The following is a 14,420-nucleotide window of genomic DNA, read 5'->3' as shown; positions in this document are numbered from 1 at the left end:
CTGGCGTAGCCGGGCGGTAAACGCAAAAACATAAACAAACAAATCCAATGCACCGTTCGTGGCAATATTTTATAGCAGGCGTATATGTCACGGACGAGCAAGAAAAAGTTGACCAATGAGAACCGCGCAGAAACAATGCGTAATCGACAATAACTTTGTGCAGTGATCTTTGGAAAGAAATTGAGTTTTGTCAATCTCTCAAACAAATCGTGTTTTCAATCTCTCTGCTGACAGATCAACGCGGCTAGGCGAACTGACGCAAAAATCTGCCGACAAATCCCATCTAATGCTCACGGAGGATAACTGAGGGGCTGCCACACCACGGCTTCAGCACTGTTTCAAATACCTTACTTCTATCCTCTGAAAATGTTAGAATTGGGCTGGGGCAAGCGCAAGTTTTCTTCAAAGCTATTCAAAAAATAAAAGTAATGATACGAAGTACAATCTGTCTACTTATGACCACTGCAGGATGAAGGCATCTTCTGGATACTGCATATTGTGTGCCATATTAATAAGCACCATCATTTTAGTTATTTATTTATTTATTTATTTATTTATTTATTTATTTATTTATTTATTTATTTATTTATTTATTTATTTATTTATTTATTTATTTATTTATTTATTTATTTATTTATTTATTTATTTATTCACTGCAACGGTCACAGTCACTAACGGGGCATTGTGCAAGACACATTCAATAATGTGTACAGACGAAAAATGGAATAATGGATCTCGCACGAAAGCAAGAAACAAACAAGCATAAGAAATATACGGAAACATTTTGTAAAATATTGCAGCCAACAGCATTGTACAGCACAAAACGACAATGACGACAAAGAGACAGAAAAATGAAAAGAAGCAATAAGTCGTTAACAAAAAAAAATGCTCATTGTATAAACGCAGTCACAGGGGTAAAAAACCTTTCCGAAAAAACCGTGAAAAAGCCCCGCAATTGTAACTGTTCTATTTACAAAAAAGCTCCTTAAATCTTTAGTATATTCATTCATATTTTCAGGGGGATGATTCTGAATCTGTCTATCCCATACAAAGCTACAAATTTATTTAAAGGGGGGGGGGGGAGCGAAAGGGTAACAATCCTTCTGAGGATTTTTTTACAGGGCCGTACTTGAGGGTAAAGAATTCAAATATTTCCTTCGAGCAATTTGATTGTCGCGAATTAGTCACAGGCTTTACTGCTTTCTCTCAGGTTGACGACATGCTGAGCCTGACCCGTAGTGAACTCCTTGTGCGGCTGCAGCGGTATGCTGTGGGCTTCCGGCGTCACGGCGTGCTCCCGGGGGACCGAGTCTGCATACACCTGAGAGATTCTGTCAAAAATATGGTAGCCATGTACGGCTGCGTCGTCGCAGGTGCAACCATCGTAATGGCCAAAACATCCCTCGCGGAACGTAAGGATTTCAAAGAAAGTTCCCGTAATTTGTGATCATTTTCATTAGGACGCCAAATTATACAATATGCCACATTTCAAGTGAACCCATAAACTGGCCACCGGCCTGGCTACCATCTTTTTTATTGTATGACAAAAATAGATGCGGAGAGCCGCTTTGGTGTCTAGCCACTTTTTCCTTCTCTATTGCCAAGTGAGGCACTACAGAGAAGAGACAACGTACGGAAGTTCTGTCTTAAGCTCACAATGGATACATACAATTCTCGTGTCACTAATACTGCAGGCGCAGCATCTTCTAGAGCGTGTAAGATTTTGAAACGCTGCAGGATGACACAGAGACAGCTTGTTGAAAGCGAAACTAAACAGGAAGACGAAAAAAGATTTTTTGTGGACAGCTGATGTGCGGAGCTCCCTCCTTGGCCGCCACATCTTTCTCAGGTGTACGTGCAATATGCAGAAACGTGCGTTGTGGTATGGAATAGTTTTTTTATAACTAGAGTGCCGCCCACCTCTTCAAGTCGAACATTACCCTATGTATTTTCTACCAGCACATGGAGCGGGCAATGCACCATTATGCAAATGTGCTGTGTTTTTAAGGTAAGCTTAACTTGTCCCTGCTCTCAGCTTTTCGGGAGCTGCGGAGATCTATCCATACGTCCCACTGGTTTTTCTTTGTACTACACCAGACGGCAGTCATCAAATCGCATCGCACACGAAAGTGCAGAAAAAGCGTTTCACGGCTACAGCCTCTATCACGTGCTTGAATTTGGCGTCTGAGAACGTGCTGACAGAAAACAGTGTCTTCGCTACACAGCAAAACGTTGTGCAGATCTCTAATGTATGCTCGATTGGATGCCCGTGCTGCTGGGAAACACACGGGCATGTACAGAGCCAAGAGTCGGTACTGGACTAACAGTTGCTGCATTCGCCGGACCGATACGCCATCAAACACGGCCCACACTGACCCCACCCAGCACAGAAGATGAAACGAGTGAGCCAGGCTGCTGTGCGGTGCTGTGGAATTCGCAATAACATTTTCTAAATTGCTACAGCAAAGCTATTGTTGCTGGCCGTAATGTGTACGCCGTGCGGCGTCATCAGAAAACTAGGTCATAGTTACTCCCACCATTTACAGTGCCAAGGAGGACGCGCGTCATGAGGAGCTCCCACAGTCGTCTATGCGCGTCAGTGGCTCTTGCAACAAATACCAAGAAAAAGTTCATGCGTCTTTGCGCACCACGGGGACAGCACAAGACAGCTCGCGATACAGACGCTGTTCACGAAAACGGTTGCCACAGGTTCTAGCGCATGCTGACGCGTTGCACTCTGGGAGAAGTGTGAAAGCCTGCCGACAAAATGGATCCTGGCAGCCAATCATGCATGAGGGAGACGACGATATGACGATGACGACTACTACCACAGTGAAAGGCAGGGACGGAATATGCAAATGCACAATTTCAAGCCTGATGCAGTGCGTGCTGGTGGTGTCCTTCAGTGCTTATATAGAAATACAACCTCCATATTCGCTATGTTTCAAGCCTTGCGCGGCTTACTGCAACCTTCGTCAAGTTTTTCTCCTATAAAGCCAACCTGTTAAAACACCTGGTCCAACAAATATCCTCTTCAAGTTAAAGCGCAGAACTCAGACGTATAGCTCACAGCGAAACTCGATAACATTCGGATAATTTTCTTGGCAGGTGTAGTGGCATGCACACCAGCGTTCATGAAAATTTATTTGCAATATAAGTGTAGCTATAAACAAGAATCACCCCGCGGTGCTTCCTAATTTCTAGTTTATCACATACGCAACTGTTTTAGGGAAAATGACCGCAGCATTCATATCTTTAACGATGTAAACATACAGAGCTTAAAATACAACATTCCGAGCTATTTTAAGGCTGTTCAACAGCCTGTATTTTAGATCACAGCAGCGCTCAGAATAACATTGTTTGTGGATATTAGAATAATAGTTCTAAGTCCTTGTGGCTACTATATAAAGCTGGCCACATCCATATTTCCGTCTGTTCTCTAAGCACCATATTTTCTACGCAAACTGCTTCAGGAAACTTAAATGGAAGATTCTAAGCACACAAGAAATTAAACATCAGGAATGCATCAAATGATTTCCGACAACCTTTTATTGGCTAGATGATTAAACCTTCCTCTTCCGTAGAACACGAAGCCGGCAAAAAGTGCACCAAAATAGTTCTTGCCGTCGCTCTTGGACCATTAACATCTGCGGCGCGGTGCTTTGATTGCCCGAAATGTTGTATGAGGTTTAAGAGTTGCCTTAGTAGTACTAAGGGGGTGTTGGAATACCATTCATGGAAATTCCGTTTGTTTTTCCTAAATTCCTTTTTTTTGTGTAGAGCAGCACGCGTACAAATATCTCGTCATGCGTATTAGTCGTAGATATATACATTGCTCACACGAGCTTTTCGTTCAGCGTGACCCAATGGAATCCTATGATTGTATCATCGCTGTTTTATTTTCGAAGTGGTTTGGGTAAAATATTTGGGTAGTAATGTATCTGCGTGTAATCGGCGGGATTTTTTTTCAGACGACCTTCGATATCAAGCAGAAGACAGCGACAGCACACATATTCTTACCGATGTGGAATTTACAGAAAAGGTGGTCAAAGCGACAGCCTCATTGAGGATGAAGGTACTCTTTTCAATAACAATAAAATACGCAGCGCCCATACCAGTGAAGACGCTTAGCGGCGCAATTTAGAACTTGTCCTTGTTAAATGAATACATCAGTAAAAGTCGTATTGAAACTCCACTCTGATGCGTCAAGTACTTAAATGATGTACTTTCTTGTGCACAATCCGACAGAGCTCAGGTATAATGCGGGTCAAAAGTAACAAATCCCCAGTCTAGCAACTGCATTGCGAAAATACACCTCCAAGCTGTTGGCCCTAAGGGGGTCAGGTGCGGCTATATAAGATTTCGGAAAAACTTGAAGGTAAAGTTGGTTCTCGTCAGAAATGTGCATTGTACTCCCAAAATTGCACATGTGCGATTGATCAGCTGCGATTAAAAATACATGAATGAGAAAACAGAAAGCACTTTAATATAAAGTACAAGATCTAAAACTTGTGAGGCATTTTCAACTATAAGAGGGAAGAAGCGATGGGCCGCTATGGATGCGGGCAGTTTGAACTCGAAACTCCCATGAATTCCGCCGGAATTCACAGGGTCGGTTTTGTTATTCCTAAAACTAATTGGCCGATAAAGAGTGGGTGGTGAAGAACTTAAGGTAGATACATGCTTAACATTCCTTCACGTTGTCTTACACTTTCACGTCCTCCATCGATGTATCCTTCAACTCAGCATTGCATCTTTTACCAGCAACCATTTAACCAACGTTCGTACAAGTTTACTTTACCGCTGACATTTTTCCAGTTAAAATAGACAGCTTGGTTGACTTCGCTGCGTGCGTGGTCAGTCCTTCGGCTGCCCTTCAGTTCCTTTACCTTCGGTGTACTCGTGTGAACGACCACCTCTTGATGTAAAAACAGCGCGGTAGGACGAAATACACGAAGAAAAAAACCAGACAGGACAAGCGCTGTCCTGTCTGGTTTCTCTCCTCCTGTATTGCGTCCTACCGCGCTGTTTTTACATCATGTCGACGTACCAACTCTCCCAACTTTCCATCCTGACCACCTCTTGCTTCTGCCGAATGAGAGCGTGCACTATGCAACGCCACCTACTGCGGAACGCCTCTGGCGCTTTTTTTCTTTTCTAGGAGATTGGTTTTAAAGCTACCCTTTGCATGGCTGGGAGAATTAAAATTCTGGTTGTGCGGTGTATGCAGGAAGCTCCTCCGGTGCAACCTCATGCGTATCCGCCGAGAAAACTGTGGAGATGAGTCTGAAGTAGGGGAAAAGAGATTGGCTGGGCTTATAAATGACGTAGCCACACTCTTGAGCCTTCGGGCACTGGTAGTAAAAACTTAGCATAGAGGGGAGAGGAAAACTCTCCCGCAGCAAGCTGCTATGTGAAGCACATCACACGCGACAACGGCGGGTAGGAAAAGTGGTGCTGTGGGCGGAGAAGCGACATAGTAGCAATGGCAAAAACTGGCCGCACGCAACTTTGAAACGGGTAGGTCACGCGTCATAAGTAAAACCCCGGTTCCAACTTACCGGTCATGGGCGCATTTTTGATAAGGCGATCGCTCCAGGACATTAAAGGTCGAAATTTTCATAAGAAATATGTTTTTATCTTAAAACCCTACTGGGTAAGGCTTAACAAAATAAGCCTATACGGACCAAATAATAACTTTGGGCAGGGTCGTGTGAGAAACTTTCGCTAACTTTATATTCCGGAAGCATTGCGTAGATCACTGAGGGGAACACCCCTAGACCACGGCCGCTGGATGAATTCCCATCGAGCGGCTGCGCCTAGTTTCCACCGATCGGCTGTGCCTAGTTTCCACCGAGCGGCCATGGCCGAAGCAACGACATTCTCTGGAGCGCACCGACGAGAATGCCACGTAGGGAAACCTGTTGAATGTCATATGGTTTTGTCACTGACACGAAAGAAATGCTTTCCATCGAGCGGCCGTGCCTAGACAAACTAAAAAGGCGCACAAAGTCTCAGTGGATCATTGCGTCTAATAGCGCGGACGTCTGGTGTAAAATAAAAATAAAAATGATTGTCTCTGGCCGCTCTGAAAGATAATGTTCAGAACGAAAGTAAAAATTTTGAATCCTACTGTTCGCATAGCAGTGATGTACGAATTTCTATTCCCCAAATCTTTTCATTCACCCAGCAGGAGGCATGCAATAAGATTGGTGCACGTAAGGTTCGTTAAACACAAGTTAGATTTTTATTGCTTGCCTTTACGCCCATGGAGTTATGTAGAGCGTGTCAGGTTTACAGCAAATTTGGCAGTCTACACTCCCAGCAACAGTCAGAAAATGAAGGAAAGAAAATGCTCCGGCTCTTTCTTTTTCGCTTTCCCCTTTCCCTTTATAAACATGCTAAAATTCGGGCATCCGCATATGTTTACGAATACAGTTTAGTTTAAGCCACAGCGACAAGTTGAACAGTTTGCTTTTGGCGTTGCTACTCATTTTGTTTATTTGTGCCATCAATTTTCGATGATGACTACTCAAACGGTATTTTAAGGGCCGCCAGAACTTTGCATTTTCCGGCCCCTAACGTGATGCTTATTGAATGTTTTGTAGCGCCCCTGTCTCAGGTTCACGGTGTGTCAATAAAAACAAAATTTAGCTACACGTACTTGGCACTTCTTAATAGCAGTTGTGAGACAGAGTGTGCGAAATAACGTAATATAGATAACTATGCTTCTGCAGGGCTTTTTTGCGATGGGGACAGCCGCCGGCTTTGTGTCAGCAGCCGGTTTTCCGTCTCTGGATGAGCGTGACTTTCAAGAGTGTCCTGTGGCAGACCCGAAGAGCACTACGTTAGCCCTCTGCTACACGTCAGGAAGCACAGGCATGCCCAAGGGGGTTGAGATCACGCATTACAACTTAGTCAGCTGCTTCTATGTCATGAGGTAACTATTATACATACATCGCAGGATAAACAACGACAGCAAATTATTGGTGAATGTCATGACCGCTGCAGCGCAGCAAAAAAAAAAAGACAACAGTGGAGGCGCACAGGATGAACGTTGTCCGTCCTGCGTTCCTTGGTGTGTGTGCCTTCCCTTCCGTTCTTCAATTTCGCTGCACAGTAGTTGTCACTACGGATTACCAACTCTTTCAATCCAGATCTCTTTGACTTGGTTCAGTGTGTCCAACACAAGAACGAGGCTAACAGAGTCTCCCAGCTTTGCAGTGCACACCTGTCCTTTGATTTCCTTTGATTTTATTTCACTTAATTTTTATTGTAGGGTTTAAAGGGACACTGAAGTGAATTTGTCAAGCTCCCGTTTTTGCTTGCACTGCGTAGACTGGCTCAAATTAGCACACTTTTCATCGTTTATCCGGTTGACAAATCGGTAATTATTTTACAAAGCGCGAAAGAAGAAAAACTACCATGCGCGGTTTGCGGCGGCCGCACCAACTAAGGCTGTGACGTTGGGAGGAGGGGGCACCGTGATAGCACGATGCCCAAGGTTAGCAATCAAACAAGTTTCGGTTTCGGTTCTGTAAAACACAACCAATGGCGTTGTTGGATGGGCATTCTCAATATCTCAGTAATCATCGTACCGCGCTTCTGCCATGTTGTCGGCTGTAAAATGCATAAGATAAGCCTCCCAGGACGGCTTGGAATCGTAGCATTCACTAGCCGAGGCCTACGCAGTGCATGAACGCCCTCCGCGTCCCCGCAGACGCTCAAATGCCATGCGCTTTTCCCCCATATTTGGAGCTTGCCTCACTCATGCTTGTATCGTAAAAAGCATGTTCGCACCAGGCCAAGGGTCTGTTGATTCTGGCCTGTGCCCACTGCCCGCAAGCAGTCGGTGCTTATGGCAAGAGCACGCCAACGAGAACTCGCTAGCGCGCCAGTGCCAGCCTGCGCGCGTTCTGTGAACTAGTTCGTGGAGCAATGAACGTTGCGGCCCAAAAAAAGGTGAACTCAGTATAGAAAACATCGGCTGAAAACGAAAAAGTTAACTTATAAAAAAATCGCACGTACCTGCGGGGATTCGAACGGTTTGCAAAAGACTTGCGCTGCCATACCTAGCGCTCCAAAACACTGGGCCACGGGCAAGAGCTGCCGGCCTTGGAAATATAAGGTATATAATGATAACCAGTTTACACTTTTATTTAGTTTTAGCATTCCAACCAGCTTAGGTGACTATTTTTTGTTTTGCGCTGGTGCAGTAAGCATCCCCCAAGTTTCCACAATATTTCACGTCTAGCAATTGCATTTCTTAGACTGAAAAGCGTTCGCAGATGCGTAGTCGTGCTGCTGGCCGCTGTGCCTGTTCGCCCAGCGCAAAAAAGTGCTTCCCGCAGCCTAGGTTTACGCTGTACGGTAAATATATCAGTTGATTTTATTTCCTTAGTACCTGTATTGACTTCACTGACTCTTCTCCCGCCTTCAAGAGGCCTTATATTTTCCTACTGGCGTGAAGCAACCTTGAAGCGACCTTGTGAAGCGACCTTGACTTGGAGCTAGATACAGTGTACAAACTTACCAAGTAAAGAAAGGCACATTCTTCCATTCACAAACGTGTCCTGGCTTCGTTTCAACTGAGCGAACGAATTGCGACGACCCGTCGGCGGCCGGCGGACGAAACGCTGGGCCGACTGACTCTGTCTGAAGGCCGGAGAGCCGTGAAGTAGCGCAGCCAATTGCGAGCTCGGCTCCTCCCGACGTCACACGAAAGCGCCACAGAAAATGGGCGAGCGTAAAGAGAGGAGGACAGCATTTTCGAATTAATTTTTCTACTAAATAAAATCGCGTAAACGCGCCCAGAGTGGTCGAAACATGGCCTGGGGACTCCGGACTACAATTTGCGCTTGTAATCCCGCAATGTTTACATACCACTTCAGTGTCCCTTTAACGCGCCGCCGCAACGCAGGCGTTGAGGCGCGCCGTAGTGGAGGGCTCCGGACTAATTTTGACCACTTGGGAATCTTTAACGTGCGCCAACATCTCGCACACATGCCTTTTTTTTTGCTGCTCGCCTCAATAAGAACAGCGGCCGCCGCGGCCGGGAATCAAACTTGCGTCCTCGTGTTTAGATGCACAACGCCTTAGCCTCTTAGCCTCTCTGGTTTTAAAATGTATCCTGTGGAAATTCGACATTCAAATCCCTTGTTTTGATTGGAACAACCAAGAACAAGAGCTTGCGATCCAGTACAACCTTGACATATTCACAACGATATCTCAAGCGCGTCATTGACCTTGCATTGCGTTATGTTACCCTGCTACTAATTATTAGTTGTTAATTCTTTGGCATTATAGTGAGAGTATACCTCTTTGGTGTCATCGTAGCAACTATTTATTAGAACACTTAAAACATGAAAGATTAATTCCTCGTGTTTTTTTTATTTTTATTACCTGAGCAAACGCATTCCATTATAAAATCAAGCAATACGCGTGGAATGTTATCGTATGGTCAGGGATCTATTGCGTGTCATTCGTTTTTAAACGCATTTTCGCCAATGGCAATCCGATGAGAAATGTTCGAGACCTTTGAATTTCAAGCTTTGGATAAATCACATTCCCAACTGACCTCCACTGACAACTACATTTATGTATCACGATGAGCCTAAGCTCCGAGAGCATTATGCGACACATTCATGTTGCTTTCGTGACGGTTTAAGCATCAAGTGTGCCAGTGCACCATCTGGCGCTACATTTGGTCCTCACTGATAACGCCGATCGTGTTTTTTTGTGTCAGCCCTTCGCGCGCTCAGCGTACCTGCCCACTCCGAGTGCGTTTTGGTCATGCTTTCTTTGGTACTCAACACGTTTTCTGTACAAGTTTATTGGGGAGGACGTACACACGTATTGAGCGCGAGACTATCTGTCTGTGTTATTGATTGATTGCGGCGCTTAACGCCCCGAAGTTACTCTTCTGGCTTCGAGGCGCGCCGTAATGGATGGCTTTCGAATATTTTCATTACCTGGGGATAGTTACGGGGGTACTGGGATACTGGGATACTGGGGATGCTGAGGTATATCTGGTCGTTTCGGTACTCGAGCAGCAGCTACTGAAAGGCATCTGCAAGATAGTGACATCTACCACCCCAAGCATTCACAGTGGTAGGCTGCATTAAAACGCACATCATTGTTCTACATGTAGGCTATCTCAAAAGCACGGCTCCGAAAATGGGTGTTATTTTAATGGAGGGACCTAAGTCATAGATAAAGAGTGCATCCGGAACGCGGTTAATAGGAAAGGCACGTATTTAGGCGAAAATGATGGGGCGGTCAAACACAAAATTACCGCCGAAGGTGCTTAGTCACAAGTTCGCAAAAGCCATCCAGGAAATTCCATATTTGAACTCGAAAAGGTTCCGCTAAATGAAAGCGCCTCACTGCGAAGCAAAACTAGAAAAAAAAATTTAGGTTTGAAGCCACGAAATGCTCGAAAATATACGCTTGCCGACCAGACGCAGGTAGCACACGTTGAGTTTCTTTGCGTTTGGGGGTGATACCTGAAAAGGGTATACGGACCGATTAGGGCGCTCTATACGTGCAATGGCAAATCCCATATGACTGATGCAACAATTGTGTTTCCTTTGATTGTTAATCTGTGTATCAATCACTTGGATCTGACCACAGTAGTAATACGCCCGTATTGTACTCCCCACTTGTTTGATCCGCTGCTTTTCAATTGACGCTCAAATAAATTTAATTCGTAAGGGGCACAGAAGTTCTAGGTCTTCTTCTGTTTTCTGTATTTACGCCACCTGCATTGTTGGTTTCTTAAGTCACCCCAATTGATTTGTGTGAATGGCTTTAAAACTCTACTTATGATGTAGTAGATATTTGAATTTAATTTCCATCGATGGTTTTCTATTATAACAAAATGCTCCGATATCACGTTTCAATTATCCTGTTCGCGACTTTTATTCAGCAGCATCACTTTCATACTGAAAATTTGTGTTTGCTGAATAAAAGTGTTATTTGATACTTGAAGCAAAATCAACGACGTTTCATGGTAGTTCCCTAGTTTCTTTACGGGAAAATTTTCACGCAGCGAGCACATGCCATGGGCTGAGGGAGAAACTGCTCTTTCGGCAAACCCTATCACGCATATGTCCGGGATGGTGCTGTCAATAATGCCTGCTCTGAATGGCTCCGTCAGCGTAATTTTATCTTCAAAGTCCACTCCGGGAGAAGTCATAAACGCCATCGACAAATACAAGGTAAAACACTTTCAAGCTGTACAAAGCAGAAAAGTGAGACGTGGCTTCACTTCCACCAACAATAATTTTGTTTTCTTGGTCTCAATATTCCTGAAATATTGAGCAGAACTAGAGCCCCCAAAATAAAAAAAAACTATATCTGCCTACCACTTTGTTCAGCGCAAGATGGATGCCACAAGCCTGCCTTACTAGCCACACGGTAAAGAAATATACGTAACTGGTAATTCCGCAACCATCTAAATATATTCCGGGGTATCCGTGATTTTCCAGAATGCATTGAACTCTTCTTATGTTCGAGGCATTTAGACACGATTATTTTTCGTGTAATATCATGTCAGGGGGTTTGAATTCCGACAGTTTTGTACAGCCTTGCATAGCTTAGAGGGTTGGAAGTTTGTGACTATCGCATGCGTTATTTGCAGTAAGCAATTATTTTTTCCTACTTCGTCTGACATGACAACCCCGCTACGAATATTGAACATTTTATCAAGACATAAGTGTAAATAATAAGTGCCCAATTAGCGATTCTTAAACTACGAATTTTCAGGCGGTGCAAAATGGTTTTTCTTTATTTTTTGTCGTGGCGTTTAGGTGAATTTGGTAGAGGGTTCCGCTCTCCTGAGTGTTTAGCGAAGTAGGAGAAATAGTGGATAGGGTAGGGAAACGGTGCTGTTCCGGCGCAATATTGTTCAGTTTGGGTGGAGAACAAGCGCAACAAATGCACGCAGTGTTATGAACAATGAGAAAAACGATTTGGTTAACGTATGTTCTATGCAGCTGAACATAGCCCTTGAAGATATTGATGTGTCCGCATAAGCTGGCTATAGTATCAGCCAGTCCATTCGTTGGTCACTACCTGTGCGGAGGCCACAAGGAAAACGGCTGCCTAAATACGATGTCATACTGCCACTTGTGTCGTAGGAAGGAACGAGCGGCACGCTACTCCACATAATCAACCAAAACGAGAAGGCTGCAGCAAGTGCGTGACCGTATAGAACACACAGTACGTAAGCATGCGGCAAAGGTTCAGCAAGCAACGCACACGCCACCACACGATACGCCAAGTGAGGCTGTTTTTCCGCAGCTGCAGTCTCAAATAACACACACACTACTGGTGCCTATGAGTTATACTACCCTCGCACCTCCTACTTGTAGGACTGAGCAGCGGGCAGCCCCTATGCGGTCACAGCTTCTAGAAAGGAGACTTCAAAGACCAACAGGTCACCGCACGGGTCAAGACACTCACACCTGTCAGAATGCACCAAAATGTTGCAGCCTGAGATCGATTCGCAACGACTCAACCTGGCATCCCTTCAGGAGCTACTTGCTCAAGCTCTGGCCGTGCAGGAGTAGGAAGAATAGCAGCGACTGAAGCATGCGTTACGGGGGCCTGTATATTGTCGTACGCCGACGTACACTGTGCAGCCTCTCGATTTCCATGCAATAACCTTCTCACTCTAATTAGACCGCAGTTCCGGAACTTATCCTGTCAGATCCCAAAAGGAGCCATGGCTAGCGAAACAGTGGAAAGCTTTATATAAAATAACGCGGAAAACAGCCTTGTCCAACCGCGCTGTACCTCTGCTCTTGCAGCTAAACTGTCTCGGCCTAACTCTCTCCCAGGAGGAGAGACTTAGGCAGTGACTTCTCCCCGCGAGGCGGCGGAGAGGCAAGGACTCAACGTCCAGACGTAGTAGACCTACAGCCCGGTGGGAGAGAGCTCTGAAGCAGCATCGTGTATGTTTTCACCAACCAACCAACTAGAAGTATTGGCTCACATTCAACAAATGGGAAAATTATTGACATGATTTGCAGCCAGTTAAAAATTGCTGACATTTGTGGCTACGGAAATCTGCGGCTAGCGTGTTTTCGGTCAGCGAGTGTAGTATAATGCGGGATGTATAATCAAACATCGTATGTACCGTATGGGTGAAGGTCTCGATGGAACACCCCAATTTCCGACTGGGTTAGCATGTTAATCATATCTCCAACTTGAACAATGAAGTATTGCAAAATGCCTGCGTGCGATTTTATTTTGCCTTCTTCTAAAATTCAGCCTTTCGTTCGACACATTAAATTTTTGTGCAGGTCACTGTCATGGTGTCATTTCCGACCCAGCTGCAGTCTCTTGTGCGGAATATGCGTCAAACTGGCCGACGGCTGCCTTCTATGCGATGCATCAGTATTGCGGGCGCTGCCCTCACGAGCACTCTCGCCGAGCAAGCGTGTTCCAGTTTTGGAGGCCTCCGTACACTGCAACCCCTTTACGGCACGACAGAGGCGTGCGTCCTTGTTGCCGTTCAGCCTATGGACCTTGACATCTCACAGCGTGGAAGTGACAACGGCTTTCCCATGACAACCACGAGCATTAAGGTATTTTTCAGGGTTTCTTAATGGGCCTTTGCATCTTTTCCTCGAAGTGACTTCGAAAAATGTGCGCTATCATTGCAAACGCTTTTTCACCAACACTTTGCGTTAAAACAACATGAACAATTGAATAGGTGGTGTTACATTCGCGAAGGCGTCCCCGAACCGAGCTCCCTCGCCTCCGTCCATGTACCTGCTTAGGGGAATAATGACAAAAAACCGAACGCAAAACTTAACTTGTGTAATGCATGGCGAGGGATGATCAGCGACGACGCAGGAATATCACCCTTCCGGGCAAGCTTATAACAGGCTTTCGAACAAAGCGGCAACAGGATGCGTTGCTGTCAATCGAATGCTGTCTGCGCTTGGAAAAACCGCGTACAGCTAATACCCGATCTAACCAAGTAACCGGGAACCGCAAATTATTTCATTGTATCGAGAACTTCGTAAAATCAAAACTGTCATCCCACAACCAGTTGATTTCATAAATTTCATTGCTAAATGGAGGCGCATATAAGACGCTACCAGGAAATGGCAATTACGGCGGCCGTGGCACTCGCCGTCCGATAACTAAACACTGCGCTAAAAGTCCGCGGTGAAAGTATTAGCCCAGCCGGGGCTTGCGTTCAGTGGTCTCTCCCGAGCAGACGCGTGAAAAACATCGCGTTATGTTGTACCACCTCCCCGCTGAGCCAAAAGGTATTGGCACTGATGTCCTTGAAGCAGGTAAACAGGGCTTCCTCCCACTTCTCGCGCGCAGTGGTCTTGATGTTATTTTTGCCGACGCAATTCCAGACCAAGTGGGATGAATGATGGAATCTCTCCCTCTAAGAT

The 14,420-nt window shown here is 45.2% G+C and overlaps 1 protein-coding gene across 2 annotated transcripts in view; it reads left to right on the top strand.

Moving 5' to 3' along the window:
• LOC144173482 (putative 4-coumarate--CoA ligase 1) overlaps positions 1-14,420 on the top strand; it is a 48,013-nt gene that overhangs the window by 14,701 nt on the left and 18,892 nt on the right. For both annotated transcript variants that reach the window (XM_077701885.1, XM_077701886.1), the window contains exons 3-7: positions 1,211-1,412; positions 3,972-4,075; positions 6,738-6,940; positions 11,051-11,219; positions 13,308-13,592. In XM_077701885.1, the coding sequence (XP_077558011.1) occupies positions 1,211-1,412; positions 3,972-4,075; positions 6,738-6,940; positions 11,051-11,219; positions 13,308-13,592 (963 nt within the window). The remainder of the gene's footprint in view (positions 1-1,210; positions 1,413-3,971; positions 4,076-6,737; positions 6,941-11,050; positions 11,220-13,307; positions 13,593-14,420) is intronic.

This window comes from Haemaphysalis longicornis, unplaced genomic scaffold (genome assembly GCF_048455015.1).
Source record: "Haemaphysalis longicornis isolate Haplotype H1 unplaced genomic scaffold, Haemaphysalis longicornis Haplotype H1 scaffold_3, whole genome shotgun sequence".
Classification (NCBI taxonomy): Eukaryota; Metazoa; Arthropoda; class Arachnida; order Ixodida; family Ixodidae; genus Haemaphysalis; species Haemaphysalis longicornis.
Note: the sequence above shows the minus strand (reverse complement) of the source record. Positions and strands in the feature narration are given on the sequence as shown.